At 51.2% G+C, this 14,911-nt stretch overlaps 4 protein-coding genes across 4 annotated transcripts; 1 reads left to right on the forward strand and 3 right to left on the reverse strand.

The window, feature by feature from the left end:
• Window positions 1-112: 112 nt before the first annotated feature.
• BJX67DRAFT_343460 (DUF2462 domain-containing protein) lies at window positions 113-1,333 on the reverse strand. The gene is made up of 3 exons (XM_071028158.1): window positions 1,196-1,333; window positions 937-1,021; window positions 113-794 (listed from the first exon to the last, which is right to left on the reverse strand). The coding sequence occupies exons 1-3, from the start codon at window positions 1,246-1,248 to the stop codon at window positions 663-665; spliced, it is 270 nt and encodes an 89-aa protein (XP_070890045.1). The 5' UTR covers window positions 1,249-1,333; the 3' UTR covers window positions 113-662.
• BJX67DRAFT_343462 (RTC4 family protein) lies at window positions 1,334-3,428 on the reverse strand. Its single transcript, XM_071028159.1, has 3 exons — window positions 1,988-3,428; window positions 1,524-1,918; window positions 1,334-1,400 (listed from the first exon to the last, which is right to left on the reverse strand). Exons 1-2 carry the CDS (start codon window positions 3,139-3,141, stop codon window positions 1,645-1,647), a joined length of 1,428 nt encoding a protein of 475 aa, XP_070890046.1. The 5' UTR covers window positions 3,142-3,428; the 3' UTR covers window positions 1,334-1,400; window positions 1,524-1,644.
• Window positions 3,429-3,560: 132 nt separating this feature from the next.
• On the reverse strand, window positions 3,561-7,644 carry BJX67DRAFT_214232 (uncharacterized protein). The gene is made up of 2 exons (XM_071025643.1): window positions 5,292-7,644; window positions 3,561-5,239 (listed from the first exon to the last, which is right to left on the reverse strand). Exons 1-2 carry the CDS (start codon window positions 7,461-7,463, stop codon window positions 3,917-3,919), a joined length of 3,495 nt encoding a protein of 1,164 aa, XP_070890047.1. The 5' UTR covers window positions 7,464-7,644; the 3' UTR covers window positions 3,561-3,916.
• A 2,372-nt stretch (window positions 7,645-10,016) lies between these two features.
• BJX67DRAFT_369925 (putative C6 transcription factor) lies at window positions 10,017-14,870 on the forward strand (the record flags this gene model as incomplete). The annotated part of the gene is made up of 7 exons (XM_071030841.1): window positions 10,017-10,233; window positions 10,490-10,605; window positions 10,662-10,973; window positions 11,022-11,149; window positions 12,395-12,929; window positions 13,029-13,185; window positions 13,219-14,870. The coding sequence occupies 7 exons, from the start codon at window positions 10,017-10,019 to the stop codon at window positions 14,868-14,870; spliced, it is 3,117 nt and encodes a 1,038-aa protein (XP_070890048.1).
• Between the last annotated feature and the right edge of the window lie 41 nt (window positions 14,871-14,911).

The following is a 14,911-nucleotide window of genomic DNA, read 5'->3' on the forward strand; positions in this document are numbered from 1 at the left end:
GAATAAATTATATGATTGTCGATCCCCACGTGGCCACGGCGTGTCTTGGCAGTCGCCGATCTGGACCTTCCCGTCTTGATCCTCGACTTCCACTTTCTCGCCGAGTGTTCAGCCTCACCTCACCTCCAGAGACGAGGAGGAGCCAGGGGTCAATGGATCTCTCCATGCACTGAGAATTGAGCATGCCTTCCCCATTGGCCGTGACGTTCGTCCAATCGGCCATCCTCAATGCCATCTCCAACATCCTAGCGTAGCTCACAAGAACCCCTGTACCAGCAATCCACAATATCGTGCTCGAGGATTCCCCAGTATCGAATAATCACAACTATCGCCAGTCTTTTTGCCGGTGATAACAAGCAGCTACGCACTCGCCTGCTTCCGCAGAGCTTGGTGATCTCATATGATTAGAAAATCGCCGGAGTATCGCCGCATTTGACTCTACATCTGACAAGCCAGCCAGCGAGCAACTCAGGCCCGCGCAGTTGGCTGCTCAAGTGGCGGGGCCTTACCGTCACCTATATTATGCTAGAAATACACATGCATCTAATGCTTCGTTAAACATATCATTGCAGACACCAACTAAATGCATTGAACAACCCAGACTCCCAAGAACAGCATCTGAATCATAGTGCAAAACACGCACACCCTCGGCTTTCGAAAGTTTACTTCCCACCTTTCTTCTCCTTTCCATTCGCAGCCTTCTTATCCTTCTTCCCCCCCGCCAGCATCTCAAGGTGGCCAGCCCTCTGCGCAAGACTCCGCTCTGTCTTCGCCACTAATCCAGCCGATAATTTCTGAACGCACATAATGTCAGCCAACCGCCCGAAAAAGAAATCTGGACGGAGAATTACGCAGCGTTTCCGGTGGGGGTAGGAGAGGGCGACGAAAAAGCGAAAGGCTCAATTGAATCCATGACGGCCACAGATAAACACACACCTTGGTCATCTTCTGTTGTTTGATCAGCGAGGCCTTCTTCGGCGCGATCGTCCGATTTCCCTTCTTGGGACCAAGAGTTGAGGGTCTGTTACGCGAGAAGGTTAGCGGTTAGCAGTTAGCGGTTCCATCAAAACTCTCCAGGTTTTGTCTGTCGTCGCAGGTTTTGTTTGTCGTCGCGGCTTTTCTCTCTCTTCGAACTATTGACCGCGCGACGGGGTGGAACCATGAGGAAAGGACAAGCAGGCGGAAGGCGACTTGCCGTTTTGAGGAAGCTGTACTGGCCTTCGCCTTCTTGAGCGGGCCTTGGGCCATGGTTAGGGTGCTAGTACTGCCAGCAGCACGGGGGAAACAATTATTGATTCACGGAGGGATAGGTGAGTGGAGAGGGAGCTGGTCATGTTTGCGAGTGGTGGATTTAAAATTCCTTATCGTTGAGCTTATCGGTCACGTGTTGGTGATCTTCTCTATGCTGCCAGGTTCAGGTCAACAACACTGCCTGATCAATGATGTGGAACATATCGGCTCTCAATTGAAAGCTCCTGGTATATGACTTGATGCGACATAATTAAGGTATCGATAGCACTTACTCTTAACTATATACATGTGGTATAACTGCTCCAAACAAATCGTGTAGAGAGGAAGCGGAGCTTAGGTATCTGGAAACGACGGGATAATAAGGGGATATCAGGGATATCAGCGCTGGGATGGCTAGTTTTTGAGATGAACATCGTCCTTCTCTTCTGTGACCGGCACAGTATCATTCAAAGCAAAGTTCAGTTTCTCGCCAACTTCAATACTCTCTCGCATAATTTGTCGCGCGGAGTCGTCGTCGACTTTCATATCCTCCTTGATCAGACGCACGGCCAATTCGGGGACTAGGACTGCCTGGGCGTAGACGACTACGCCTGCTTGCTTGACGATGTGATCTTCCGCGGCCAGGCGACGAAGCTTCCGGGCGAATCGGGAGGTGATCGCTTGGAGCCTGGTATATTTTAGCATCGTATCACCAATAATTGTGGAGAAGCAAAGAAAAGAGAATGGGGCTTCTTACATTTTCCCTGACCCTCGAGTCCCGTAGTACCCGCACGACATCATCTCCAGTCCATCTCCGTCTAAAGTTAGGCGGAAATTCTTCGCTTTGCCAGACTTTAAAGTCGTGTCTAAGACGTTCCAGTAATATGACCCGCTGTCGGGGACCATAATCTTCTCCAAATCATCGAAATGAGACTGAATGCGTTCGTCGAATCCCTCCCAGTCAATCGTTGGATATCCCTTCTCTTTCCACACTTTCTCTGCAGAAGATTGCTTATGCGAATCACAGAAGACTTGCTGGTCCCGAATGCGCTGTCTGGGTTGTGCTCGAAACATAATCAATAACCCTGGGTCCACTGACTCCTTGCACATGGGACACAGATACTCCTCCTGTACATCATCTTCATTGTTTGTAGGTATCTCAAGAGAGGCACAACTAACCGCAGAGCTAAGCGGTGAATCGTCGTCGGAGTCCATTATTTCAGGCCCTGGCGCCGACGATGTCGGTACTGAGAAGCTAGACGCGCTAGCAGGGAATTCCGGAATCTCAGGCGGAACTCTGAATCCACCGTCCTCCTCCTCTTCCTCCTCTTCATCTTTCTTTGGACTGTCTGTCATCTGTGGCGCACTCGAGGGGGGTTGTGACTCTGCCATGCTGGAACGAGGTGTTTTCCGTTTCTTTGACCCGTAGCTAACCTGCGTAGAGTCCTGGGAGGACCGCCTGATGTTGGCAAAGAGATCATCCTTGATGTTGGTAGCGCCAAGCATTTCCTGAGCGGTTCGCTTTCGACTAGAGCTGGGTGACTGGAATTGGGTCTGCTTCACGCTATCACCCCCGTTTTGAGCAAGCTTCTCCTCCAATGTTGGCCCGGTCCTCTGTGATCCCCGAGGTGTCGCCCCAAAAGTATCGCTGAGATCGTCGCCATTTATACTATCCTCCTCGTCGCTTGAGCTAAGCGGCTCATCCTCCGTTGCCGGCTCCGGTTTCTGGGGATTTGAATATGAACTCTTCGAGTTGTTCGCTTCCCGAGCCTTCTTCCTAGGTGCCGGCCCATAATCATCACCTGAATCCTCCTCGCTTGAGCTCAGTGGTTCATCGTCCGTGTCGAGCTCCAGCTCCGCAGGTTTCGCATCCGTTTGGCTGGATTTTCGTCTCGCTCGGAGGCTAACCATTGTGAAAGTGTGGGTTCGGCGATCGCGGTGCCGCAAAATAAGAGCCTTGATAGCTTGTTATCTTGTCCTCGAGGCAAAGTATACACCATTTGCGGAGCTATTCAGTCCGGTTGGTGGCCCTGCTAGTGACGATGGCTTCTCCACATCCAGCAAAATGAGTGGGAAAAAGCGGCAAAAAAAGAGAAACTAAAAAATATTAAGCGGATACCTTACAAAGGTCTTAGAATTTCGTTTTATCGATTCTTAAACGGCGGAGGCGTCAATTGGGGTTGAGCTTGGAAGGGACGCGTGGGTGAGACGGGGAGCTTCTCCGCATTTCTGGATCCTTGGACCGAGACAAATATTCGGGAAAACTAGTAGTTCCTCTCCGAAGTATATCCTGTGCAATATTCCTCCAGTCCCCATCACCAAAAGGATATCCAAATTGAGTTTGATTGGAAATAAATCTCTCATTCTTAAGGTATTGGCTGTTTCATGGGTTATTAGATATAGGGCCCCGGAAAGCTCCGGAAATCCAGAGTGTATTTATAGTAGTCAGATGTATATACTGAAGCAAGTGCGAGAAAGCAACTTCGGTGCTAATGCGGGAAACCATAACCCCACTGGAAGATCACAGCGCCAGGGGAAACGGAGGGTTTGCACTCATGATGACCAGGAGCTCGAAACAGTGACGGAAAGAAATATACCTGGTAACCTCGGTCTTATATAAATGCTCATATCGATATTAAAGATACATACGTTATCCTCTTAGCCCATATCCATTCGTAGGCCTTCATCACTCAAAGGTCATTTGAATTCCTTCTTCGCCTTGATCGGCCCAGGCATTCTCTTCCAAAGCTATGGCGCCGATGGAACTGGCACCGATAGCACTTGCAGCACCAACACCAATGGCGCCAGGGGTTGTCAGCGAGGATCGAAGGGTAGGGCGAGAACAGAAGGAATCGTTGGCGCTGGTGCTGTATGTTGGCATTTCATGGGAAGAGATAGAGCGTTGGGGTGACTCGTGGGGGGATGTGTCAAATGTCATTTGGACTTCCTCTTCTCTGGGTGGAGGAGACTCTGAACGTGGCGCAGGAAGGCTAGGAGTTGTTGCTGCAGGTGATAGAGGCGGATCTGAAGCTGGTGCTTGCGGCCTTACATCCTGTGCTTTCGAAGAAGCGGGAGTCGCAGGAGATGAGAGAGGTGGAGAATTCAGGTCCAGCTTCATAGGTGGGAGAGTGGATTCAAGCTGCTTCACCTCGATCATCTCCGAAGCCAGTTCAGCCCGGATGGCATCAATGTCAAATAGAACGCTTCCTGCTGCATTGCTGTCGGCCGGACTTTTGGGCGATTCGGAGTGATCGACTTCGTACGACTCCCATTCCTTCTTTTGCGCCAGGTTCCCACGTTTGAACAAGCCAAACCGCCTCCTATCTGGCTTGGACTCTGCTTCTCGTCGGGCCTCATCAATCTCACGGATAAGTTCCCTCTGTCGCTCACCGTGGTTATCAGGGTCCGGATCCTCGATTTCGGCAAACTCCTCACTCAAGACTTCCCAGTCGACAGCTTTCAGAAGGCGTGGCATGGCCGCACGATAGTCCATATGTCCATTGACAAGCTTGGTACAATCAATGTTCTCAAGCTCTGGGATCCCCTCAACTGGAGCCAAACCCGCCACCCGCATGATTCCACCGCTCGTGGCACGGAACAAATACCCCAGGATCCAGTCGTTTGACGAATATCCATTGACAAACCGGCCGGACACAACCCCACGAGCCTTGGTATATTCGTCTTTATTCGCCACCACTGGCGACCCAAAGAGATAGACGTTCTGAACAAGCCCATAAGCACCCTTGTCTGCAAGCTCCTTAAGGCAAGAGAAAATGACCCTTGATCCAAGCGAGTACCCTAGCAATGTTACCGGCCGCTTGCCCAGATTCCGGTCTCTCAGTGAATCGGCCAGAATAAGCCCGGCGGCGTTAGCACGCGCGAGTGAGACGTTCCAAGGATTGTCAATAAGGTAGGAGAGCTTCGTAAGAACGATAGGTAGTTGTAAAGACGCCATTAGAGCCGTGAGAATAGTACTTCCAAGGACCTGCTGTAGCCCTTGGGTCAACGCCTAGGTTGAACTTGTTAGTATCAAGGGACAAGCTCAATAGTTTAGATCATACCTCTGTGGCTAGGATATTAATGGTCGCACCCATGCTTTTCAGCATCTCCGGCTCCCATAAAACCGAGTAAATATCTCCCATAATCGGATCGACGGTACTATAAGGTAATCGCACATCATCTATATTTCCTGTCATCCACCCGGACACGGTAACAATAAGATTGAACCTCTTGTTGTTATGCAAAGGACGATATTCGAAGGTCTGAACTGCTCCGGTTCGCCTGTGGGAAGCCCTCAGTCCTATCGTACTTCCAGTTAGGGTCGCACCGGACGCAATAAGTGCTGTACCTCCGGCTCCGCCTAGAAAGGCACTGGTTCCACCGACTCCGATGGTGGTAAACCCGGCAGCAAGGCCAGCACCGATGACTGGAGCTAGAAGGCCAGCCGAGAGACCGATAACTAGACCTCCACCAACAGTAGCCAAGCCCATAATCATGTATTTGTGTTTCAGCGCTGATTTGCGGCGCTTTTCCATATGCTCCGATTCGTCCCAGGTCTCTTTGTCTGCAGCCTCCTGCATCTCGAGGGCATCAATGACACGCTTTTCAAATCTGGAAATCTGTAGCCACGAGACCTCCATCGAAGCCCCCACTTTTTCAAGCAATGTTCGCGATCGCGAGTCATAGCTTGCATCGGAGATCAATACGAGGAAAAGATCACAAAGTACTGTCCATCGAATGTCAATGTCGATTTTCTCAGACTTTGGTAATGCGGATGGAGTATGAACCTCAGGGAGGTCTTCCCCCTGGCGAAGCTCATAAGGCGGAGGAGAGGCCGTCTCTGGCGGGCTATCAATGTCGGTCGATGAACTTGGGAGGCTATCGTCTTTCAAGTGGCTGGATGTTCTCGAAGACACAGACACCTTCGGTTCTTCGGCGTCATCGGCCATTGGATTCTTGACGCGTGCGTTTTGCATCAAAGGCCGGACAAGGTCTTCTGGTTGCACCCCGTGTTCAGCTAGTTGTTCAATCATGACTTGTTCCGCAGTGTTTATGTCCATGTGAGAGTACAGTCGAGTCATCATTGCCTGTCCCCATCCTCGCATTGAGTCGATCGCCTTTTGCTTGTTTTTGCGCGTTGACTTTTTTGGCAAGATCCCCTCTATATCCCGAACCATCTGGTAAATTGTCAGACGTGTTGCCCCGACGTAGGCTACTCTCTGGCTTTCTGTCAAAAGATCTTTCGTAGCTTGCAATTGGCTTAGAGTATCACGCAGTTCTTCCCCTTCCAGACCGGCGGCGGCAGTGGTGGATTCTCTGAAAAGATAGCTGGTGTCTTCATCTAAACTATTGATAGATTCGGCGTCATCGTCGAGCTGTACCCTGGTGTACCCCTTCCCAGCCCCTCCAAGTCCTCTGTAAACCGCTTCATTGTCCTCTTGTTTCGCACCGCGGGCAATAAGCCGTCCATAGTCATCGTAGAGATCAAACTCGTCGAGTGCGGTCATTTCCCTCCAATCTCCATCATCGTCGCTCTCGTCTTTCTCGTGATTATCCTTCTCCTTGTGTTCGTTAAGTCGTTGGTGTGACCACTCCGACAGCATGGTATTCTTTTGTGGGACATGTATGGGCCGAGAGGGCGCGGAGTTGTTGACGACCTCTTGGGCTAGCGTTTCTGTAGAAGGTGGTGGCTGTTCCAGTGTAGAATCTGGAGGCGGACTTTCCGACGTTCGCTTCTCAATTGTGGATGTTGTTACTCCATACTCGGTAGATGTCTCGAGCTCGCATCCTTTGGGTGTCGGAGAGCGCCCTACCTCTCTTTCCTGACGGTCCTCCGGGTACGTCTTATTTTGCTTTATCCCAGGAGCCTCGCGAATCTCCGTTCCCGTACGAGGGGAGTCGTGATTAGAGATAGTGGCGCTTTCTTGAGCATCGTGGAATCGTTCTTCGTCCACAGGTGATTCGGTTGCTTGCCGAGAGGGCCTTTGTCGTGATCGGATTGGTAGACCGAAATCGTCGAATTCCTCCTGCTTCGGCCCTCCATTATAGTCAACTGTCGGTTTGTCTAACGGCGAACCATGTTGTGGGTTGGCATTCTCTCTGTAGTGGTTATCGTTGGACGTGTCCACCGCGGAATTCGGTGTGGGCTTGTGTGAAACGTCCACGGCAGGCAAGGGCTGATCGACAGAAAGGTCGCCAGAGGGGTTGACGGTGTGAGCCGGGCCCGAGCTCATTCTTCATCGAAGGGGGGAAATTGGACGCAGTTTTCAGTTCGCTCTACACTTGTCTTTCGCCCAATTGGTACCCCCGTCTGCACTCTGTGGCCAGGCTTCGACCCATCAGCGCAAAAGCACCCTGAAACCGCGAATATCTGATCTCGTGTTTTCCAGTCTTCGATGACTTGTAGTTCTAGCCGACGCAAAAGTCCAGGAACAGGCTCCGAGGCGAAATAATGGCCCGAACTGGCGAAAAGAAGCAGGTGGATCCGAAAAAGGGGTCGACTTGGGATACTGCAAAACGGCTGACAAGGGGTGTTCGAAGGTTCAGGCTTGAGGAACAATTCGAGAATTAATGCAAACCGAAAAGAAGAGAAGAGACTAAACCTCTTGCACACTCACCTTTTGAGACGCCGACTTGAGACGTTGCTCAACGCGGTTTTCCAGCGATCGGGAGCGGTGCGGCGTGAGCTTCAGAGTCTGAAAGCGGCGATCCACGAAGCAGTCGTGGGGGTTTGAAAGGCGCAATTGCCTGTGCTCCAGCGAGCCACGAACCACCCTCGAACCGTGAGGTGGAAAGGGTTCATCCCAAGGGACGATCCTCATCTTCTCGGATGGACTCTGGAGGACAAGGATTTGGCCAAAACACTATGCTTTCCATCACCTGAGTATTGTTGGCAATCGACGACCAAGCCCACCCTGGCCAGCGATGATCCGGCCCAGAATTGCGAAATTGCTCTTCGTCTCCTGCACTCAGCCAGTTGCGCAGTAAGTAGAATATTGTATATTTCTAGAATACCTGAGAAGTTCTTCAAGTTTTGTAGGTACCGTATATTCTGCTTATTTCCCGTTTTGTGTACCACGACGGCTGTGTGCTCTCTCGATGCGAGAGCAGTGGCCCCTCAAGCTTATCCAAAAAGAAGCAATCGCAGCGAAATGGGATAACGTCGTGGACGACCATCATGAAATTCATTAAATTATCAATACTGTAGTTAGAACGCCCTTTGGAATGAACTACAGCAATCTCTGGTAGGGGCGTGACGGAATTAAATCGAAAATGCTGCATGAGTAGCCCTGAACAGGCTCCTTGAGAGCCGCTTCAAGACAAGTTCAATTCAAGAGATGATGATATCGGGGAGTCCCTTGCAAGCCCCAAGTCGTGGTAAGCCAAAGCTTGCAGTATGATACCTAAGAACAAGACTCTAGCGCTGCAGGATTGGGAATAGAAGAGGCCAGAGGATGGACGACAGCTCTTTGTTGAAGGCTTTTTATTTGATAGCTCAGGTAGGTATGGCATGCAGAGTTTTGCCTCGGTTGTCGCAAGAGGCGCAGAAGGTCCATACCAAAGTTACTTCCTTTGAGGATAGGTTTCCATATTCAGCATACACAACCCGGTAGGTAGAGTATGCTCCCACACGTCAGGAGCTCAACGGTAAAGTCCCGAATCACGATACATACTGCTACCATGTCCATGCTGGCTGTTTCTCATTGTAGTACGCAAGTATAGATCCTCTTATCATTGACTCTTGAGCATCAAGCACCGGCAACAGTACCAGCCCTGGAGCATATGGACCATCACCTGATCGGGTAAAGGCAGCCTGGGACCTCAGATTCAGGGTGGTCCGTTTGAGCGTGCAGTCTTCCAGAACAAAATCACACCAGCCGATCAGAAGTATAGTCAACTCAAGGTATCCTGGGGTAGCGCACCTAATGATATTGTGAACTGACACCCAGAGGCCACGGATACCGTCGGTCGAAAATGTAAGGGATACTTTGGCAGGAAGAGGAGGCGCTACGGCTCGAGCCCGATGCTTTTGGCGCCCCGTTTGTGGGGCCAGACCTCAAGTGCAGCACTCAGCACTCGCCTCATGCTCGGTAGCTTCGGAACGGCCCCAGAGGTGACATTGGTTGTGCAGGGTCAATCGCCACTGCCTCATGTTGATTCCTGCTGGCAGGCCGGAGCTCATAATAATGTGTAATTCGCGTGGGAAGTTGGGACAAGCCTCGTCCGGCGTCGGTGGGGTACAACAGGCAATTCTGACTCTGATGCGAGTCGCTCTGTACAAGAGCAGCTGCCTCATATACCACAAGCATCTTTGCATCGGCCATGTGAATACCAGATGGCATTCAGAGCATTTTGGGGATGACTTTTCTCTGCAAATTTGGGGTGACCAAAGAGTGACCCGTGGAGCGCCGAGGGCAGTGTCTGCCAAGAGATCCACAAGGCTTGGACAGAGCTGGGGGGCACTCATGACACGTTCAACCTGGCTCTGGAAACTGAGCACACGACAAGGCTTGGAGGACTTGGGGAAGCACCAACCGGATCGGATTTCCCTCGCTCACCCTTTCATTATCCACCGCCCCGTGCTGATGTAAGGAGTATTTCTCTGATCGTTTCCTTCCCCCGTATCTGTTCGATTCTCAGCCTTTCGCTCTTTTGGCTCATCCCTCCTCAATTTCTGTGGTGTACCCAACTTCTATTGTGCGACCACGTGTGTCCTGTATGGAATCGCAGTGACCCTAGCGAAGAGACACGGCCAGTGCTCGCTTCTCCTGCACCTTGGCTTCATCATGCGGCTGTCAACCTGCCCCTTCCTGCTTACTCTTCTCGGGCTGGTATCAGCTCAATTCGAATCAAACGCCACCGATTTCAACAGCACACAGTTCAACAGCACACAGTTCAACAGTACGCAATTCAACAACACCAATGTCACTTTCGATGACGTGAGAGACAAGCTGCCAAAGGTTTATAGCGGGCAGGAAGGGGAAGGCGCGCCAAAATACTTCAGTGAGTTCTCATCTTGTCGCAGTCACACCAAACCTGAACTCTGGACTCATCAAGCTAACTGGCTGATAGAGGAGTCTTCGTACGTCCGAGTTCTAGGTTTAAATAGGTTTCATCGTTTACTAACCTTATATCGGCCATCAGCTTCCATTATCATTACGACGGGCGGTGCGCAGACCCTATTTAGCCGCTATTTCTCTCACCTGGACGCAAACTAATCCGTATTTCAGCTTTGCAGATAGCGTCCTTCCCGAAGAAGAAACTCTCCCACATTTATCTGCCCTCATCCAAACGTATCTATCGATCATGGCCGACCTCGGCGCCGAAACGTGGATAATGCACGGGTCTCTCCTAGCCTGGTGGTGGAACCAAAAGGTGATATATCCAGGCAATCCCCCAATGCTAGACTGTAGTTCGCTAAAGCGTGCTAGATCTTTCCCTGGGATAACGACCTCGACGTCCAAATATCCGAACCAGTGATCCACTTCCTTGCCGACTACTACAACATGACCGAACACCACTTCGACATTGCCGATGTTGAGGGTGGGCGGACATACCTCCTCGAAATTAACCCGAACTATGTAATACGATCGAAATCGGATAAAGCGAACGTGATTGATGGGAGGTGGATTGATACTTCATCTGGACTATTCATCGACATCACGGCCGTACGAGCGGATGATGCACGGCGAGAGAATGGTGAACCCGGCGCGCTGATGTGCAAGGATCGCCATAATTTTGACGTGAGTAGCCGCAGCCGAAGAAGTCAGCAAAACGCTGATGACTTTCAGGAATCTGAGATCTGGCCACTACGGAACAGTTACTTCGAAGACGTCCCCGCAAAAATCCCTTATGCCTACACAAAGCTTCTCCAAGATGAGTACGGTTCCAAGGCTCTGAGCACCACAACTTATCAGGGGTATGTTTCGCAATTCTCGCTAATTGTGGCGTGGCTGAGAACCATCGACTTTGTGGCGCTAACCTCTCTCCAGTCATAATTTCAATGACCAGACGAGCCGATGGGAGAAAATAAGGTGAGTAGGTCCCTTGCTGGCACGCCCTTCCGTAATACTCATGGCTCTTTTCTTAACAGTAACAAATTACTAACTCGACGGCGAACAACCGCCGCCATTCCGATCCGTACGACGCCTCTCCATCGATTATACGGCAATCGAACGCTGGACGGCAACCCTGATTAGCGTTCTTTCACGGACTTGTCGACATTTTGTTGCCACATCGAACACATATCATGAGTTCTCTATTCATATAGGCGGCGTTGGTGTATATTTGGCTGTCTGGATTTATTGTTATAATAGCGTTAGGTTCCAGATGCATCGCATTGCAGCCTTCCTCAAGACTGTCGCGTTCAAAGTCTATTTCCGCTGTGATATATATGGTACTTAGTCCGCCGCTCATGCCTTGGGTTACCAGTCCCATGTATATATTGTGATACCGTGTAATTAGGGTCAACGTGGAAGGCTTTCCTGGTCTGTGTTACCTTGCTACGTGCCGAGCTCCGTCCCAATAGTTCCTCAAGGTCTAACTCGGTTTGATGCCACTGGCCAGTGGATGATTGAGAACCCAGCCTTGGAGAAGGGAAAATTGAGCGGTGGCGCATCAGATCGATAGAGGTCAAGCTCCGAATTTCGACGATCCCCGCTTCCGCTCCGAGGAAGCGATCAAGGCCGCGCCTCGTGACGGACAGTTAGTTTCATGCAGGGATGGCGCTTCCAACTGTGCACTGTGTAATGTTGATATCAACGATCTGGAGCCTCTGGAAAAGGTACGTTTCACGCCCTGCAGGTGGCAGCGATCATATTGTTAGTCAGCGGAGGCACTGTGCGGGGATGCGGATTGGACCCAAAGAAACCAATCGCTGAGATCGTTGCCCCCACTATGAGTCGACGACTCTCGAAGCTCGATGGAGCGCTATCACATTCCGCTCGCTTCCCTTTGTTCGTCGAGTTCCCTGGGTCCGAGTATCGTCCAGGCCTCCAAGTCAAGAAGAACGAATGGTGTGGTTGGAGATTGGGGTTTGCTCCCGCTTGGACCAGCCCTTGCCCTCGCTCCTTCTCCTCTTCCATTTGCATTCTTTTTCGTCTCTCCGTCCCAGGCAGCCTGCCCATTGACGATGCGGACGGTGCGGAAGCTCTTTTATCCCCAGGAACTCTCTTGCCATCATGTCGCTCCCGCCGCAACTTCCACCAACCGCCGATTATGGAACCACCCCTTCGGCCGCTTCCCTACCCCATGGCGATGGTCACGATGGTCCTCCCCCTCCCGCTCCTCGCGGGCATATCTCCCATGACTCTCTAGCTTTGAGAAGCTGTATCACTTGTCGCCGGAGAAAGGTTCGTTGCGATAAAAGAAACCCATGCTCAAATTGCGTCAAAGCGGGCATCGAATGCATGTTCCCTCCGCCTGGTCGAGCCCCCCGCAAGACAAAACGGCCGCCTGCTGAAAATGCAGAGCTGTTGTCGCGGTTGCGACAACTCGAGAGTATAGTCGAGGCAGCCATTACGAGCTCCAATACTCAAGCAACGCCGTCACCGCCTCAGCAACGAAGCGATCGCTCTAGTGGCGAACCGCCTGCTCAACCTAATGCGGATACTTGTCCGAGGCTACTCAGCCGCGATCAACCTACCCCCCTAGAGCATGAGTTCGGAAGGCTAGTTATCGAGGATAATCGGAGCCGGTATGTGAGTAATCGATTCTGGGCAAATCTTGGAGATAAGGTTGGTTATTTCTCGCGAACGGTTTTCTTTTGTTGGAATGGTCCACACTGAATTGTAGACCAGATCGAAGAGCTACAGGATATTCTTGATCCTTCATCGTCGTCAGACGATGACGGTTCGTCCCCGGGCTCGTCCTCCAGTTACTCTGCCGCACGGGACGGAATGCTTTTTGGATTCTATTCTATTGCGCACTCCCTTCAGAGCTTCCATCCGCCCCCAGGTAAAGTTCCAGTCTTATGGCAGATCTATGCAGAGAATGTCAAGCCGCTGCTACCTGTTGTCTACGGTCCTACCGCTCAGCAACTCTTCACGCAAGCCGCCCGCACTCCGGACGCACTGGATAAGAACAACGAGCCTCTGGTGCTTGCAATGTACTTTGCGTCTATTGTCAGCATGTCTAATGAGCAATGTATGGCTAGGCTAGGAGAAGCTCGTGATACCTTGGTCGCTCGTTATCGTTTTGCTGTGGAGCAGGCATTGTCCAAGGGTGGCCTTCTGAATACGCAAAGTCTGACCTTGATGCAGGCTGCGACAATATTTCTGAATGCTGTTCGTCGAGATGACGATACTAAGTTCGTCTGGTCCATGACCGCCCTAATACTTCGTTTAGCTCAAGGACTCGGCTTGCATAGAGATGGAAACAACTTCGGCTTGAGGCCATTTGATGCCGAGATGCGTCGGAGGTTGTGGTGGCATGTTGTCTTACTCGACCTTCGGTCATCCGAAGATCATGGGACTGACGTACAGATCCACGATCGAATGTTCGATACAAGGCTTCCATTGAATGTCAACGACAATGATATCTCTCCGGACATGGAAGAGCGACCTAAACCGCGAGCAGGGTTTACCGATATGAGCTTTTTTCTTATACGGTGCGATATCTGCTATGCTCTACGGCGAGTAGCCTATACTTGCCCTAATACTAGTGCTGCAGTTGGGGGGCCGACTCCAGAGAACTGCGGAAATGTCGTCCAGACTGTCAACAGACACATTGAAGAGCAGTATCTGAAGCATTGTGATATGGCCGATCCCATACAGTGGGTCAGTGCCACGGTTGCTCGTCTAGTCCTCACAAAGATGTGGCTGGTCATTCACCATCCGATAACAAGCTCCGAGCATGGACCGCAAGTAACCAACGAGTCTCGAGAGAGCTTGTTTCTTACCTCCATCGAAGTTACCGAGTTCGCACGATTGATAAAAGAAGATGAGAACACAAAAAAGTGGAGCTGGATGTTCGACACCCATATGCAGTGGCACGCGATCGCCATGGTCTTATCCGAGCTATGTGTACGCCCTTTAAGTCCTTTGACAGATCGGGCATGGCTGGCCGTGACGACCGTATATGATGACTGGCTACAGACCGCAAAACGGCGGAAGGGGATGCTCTGGCGGCCACTTGCTCAGCTTATGAAACGAGCTGGAGCGCTGAGAGCGAAGCAACTGGCAGAGCTGCAGGGCCATGTCGAAAGCCAGCAGGCTGCCGCAGAAAGCACGACATTGGCTTCCGCAGAGTCTAATCGACCCTCCATAGGCTCGTCGTTCTCCGCACACTTCCCGGAACATTCACGACTCGTAGCCTCGGCTCCGGCGATGGATTGGGATCCCTCGCAAAGCCCCTTAGGCTTTGATATTAGTCAAGGCCCGGTGAATGTCCTTAATCAGTTCTTCCCTGAGGGGAACTGGCTCGCCACTCCTGAGCCTCAGAACTCAAATCCACCACAAGCGCTCTCAAACATGAACATTCCAATAGCCGTGCCTAACGAGCCAACAGCTGGCATTCCTGAAGTCCCGCCTAATTCGGATGTTTACCACCAAGAGTGGGACCAGGTATTGCGAGATTTCCAATTGGATATGCAAGAAATGCAAGCTCATTCGATGGGCAACATTACCGGCTGGATTGCTTGATATCACCCTGCGTGCGTCGATTAATCCATCATTTCGGCTAG

The sequence above is a fragment of the Aspergillus lucknowensis genome (assembly GCF_044049455.1).
Source record: "Aspergillus lucknowensis strain CBS 449.75 chromosome Unknown BJX67scaffold_4, whole genome shotgun sequence".
Taxonomy (NCBI): Eukaryota; Fungi; Ascomycota; class Eurotiomycetes; order Eurotiales; family Aspergillaceae; genus Aspergillus; species Aspergillus lucknowensis.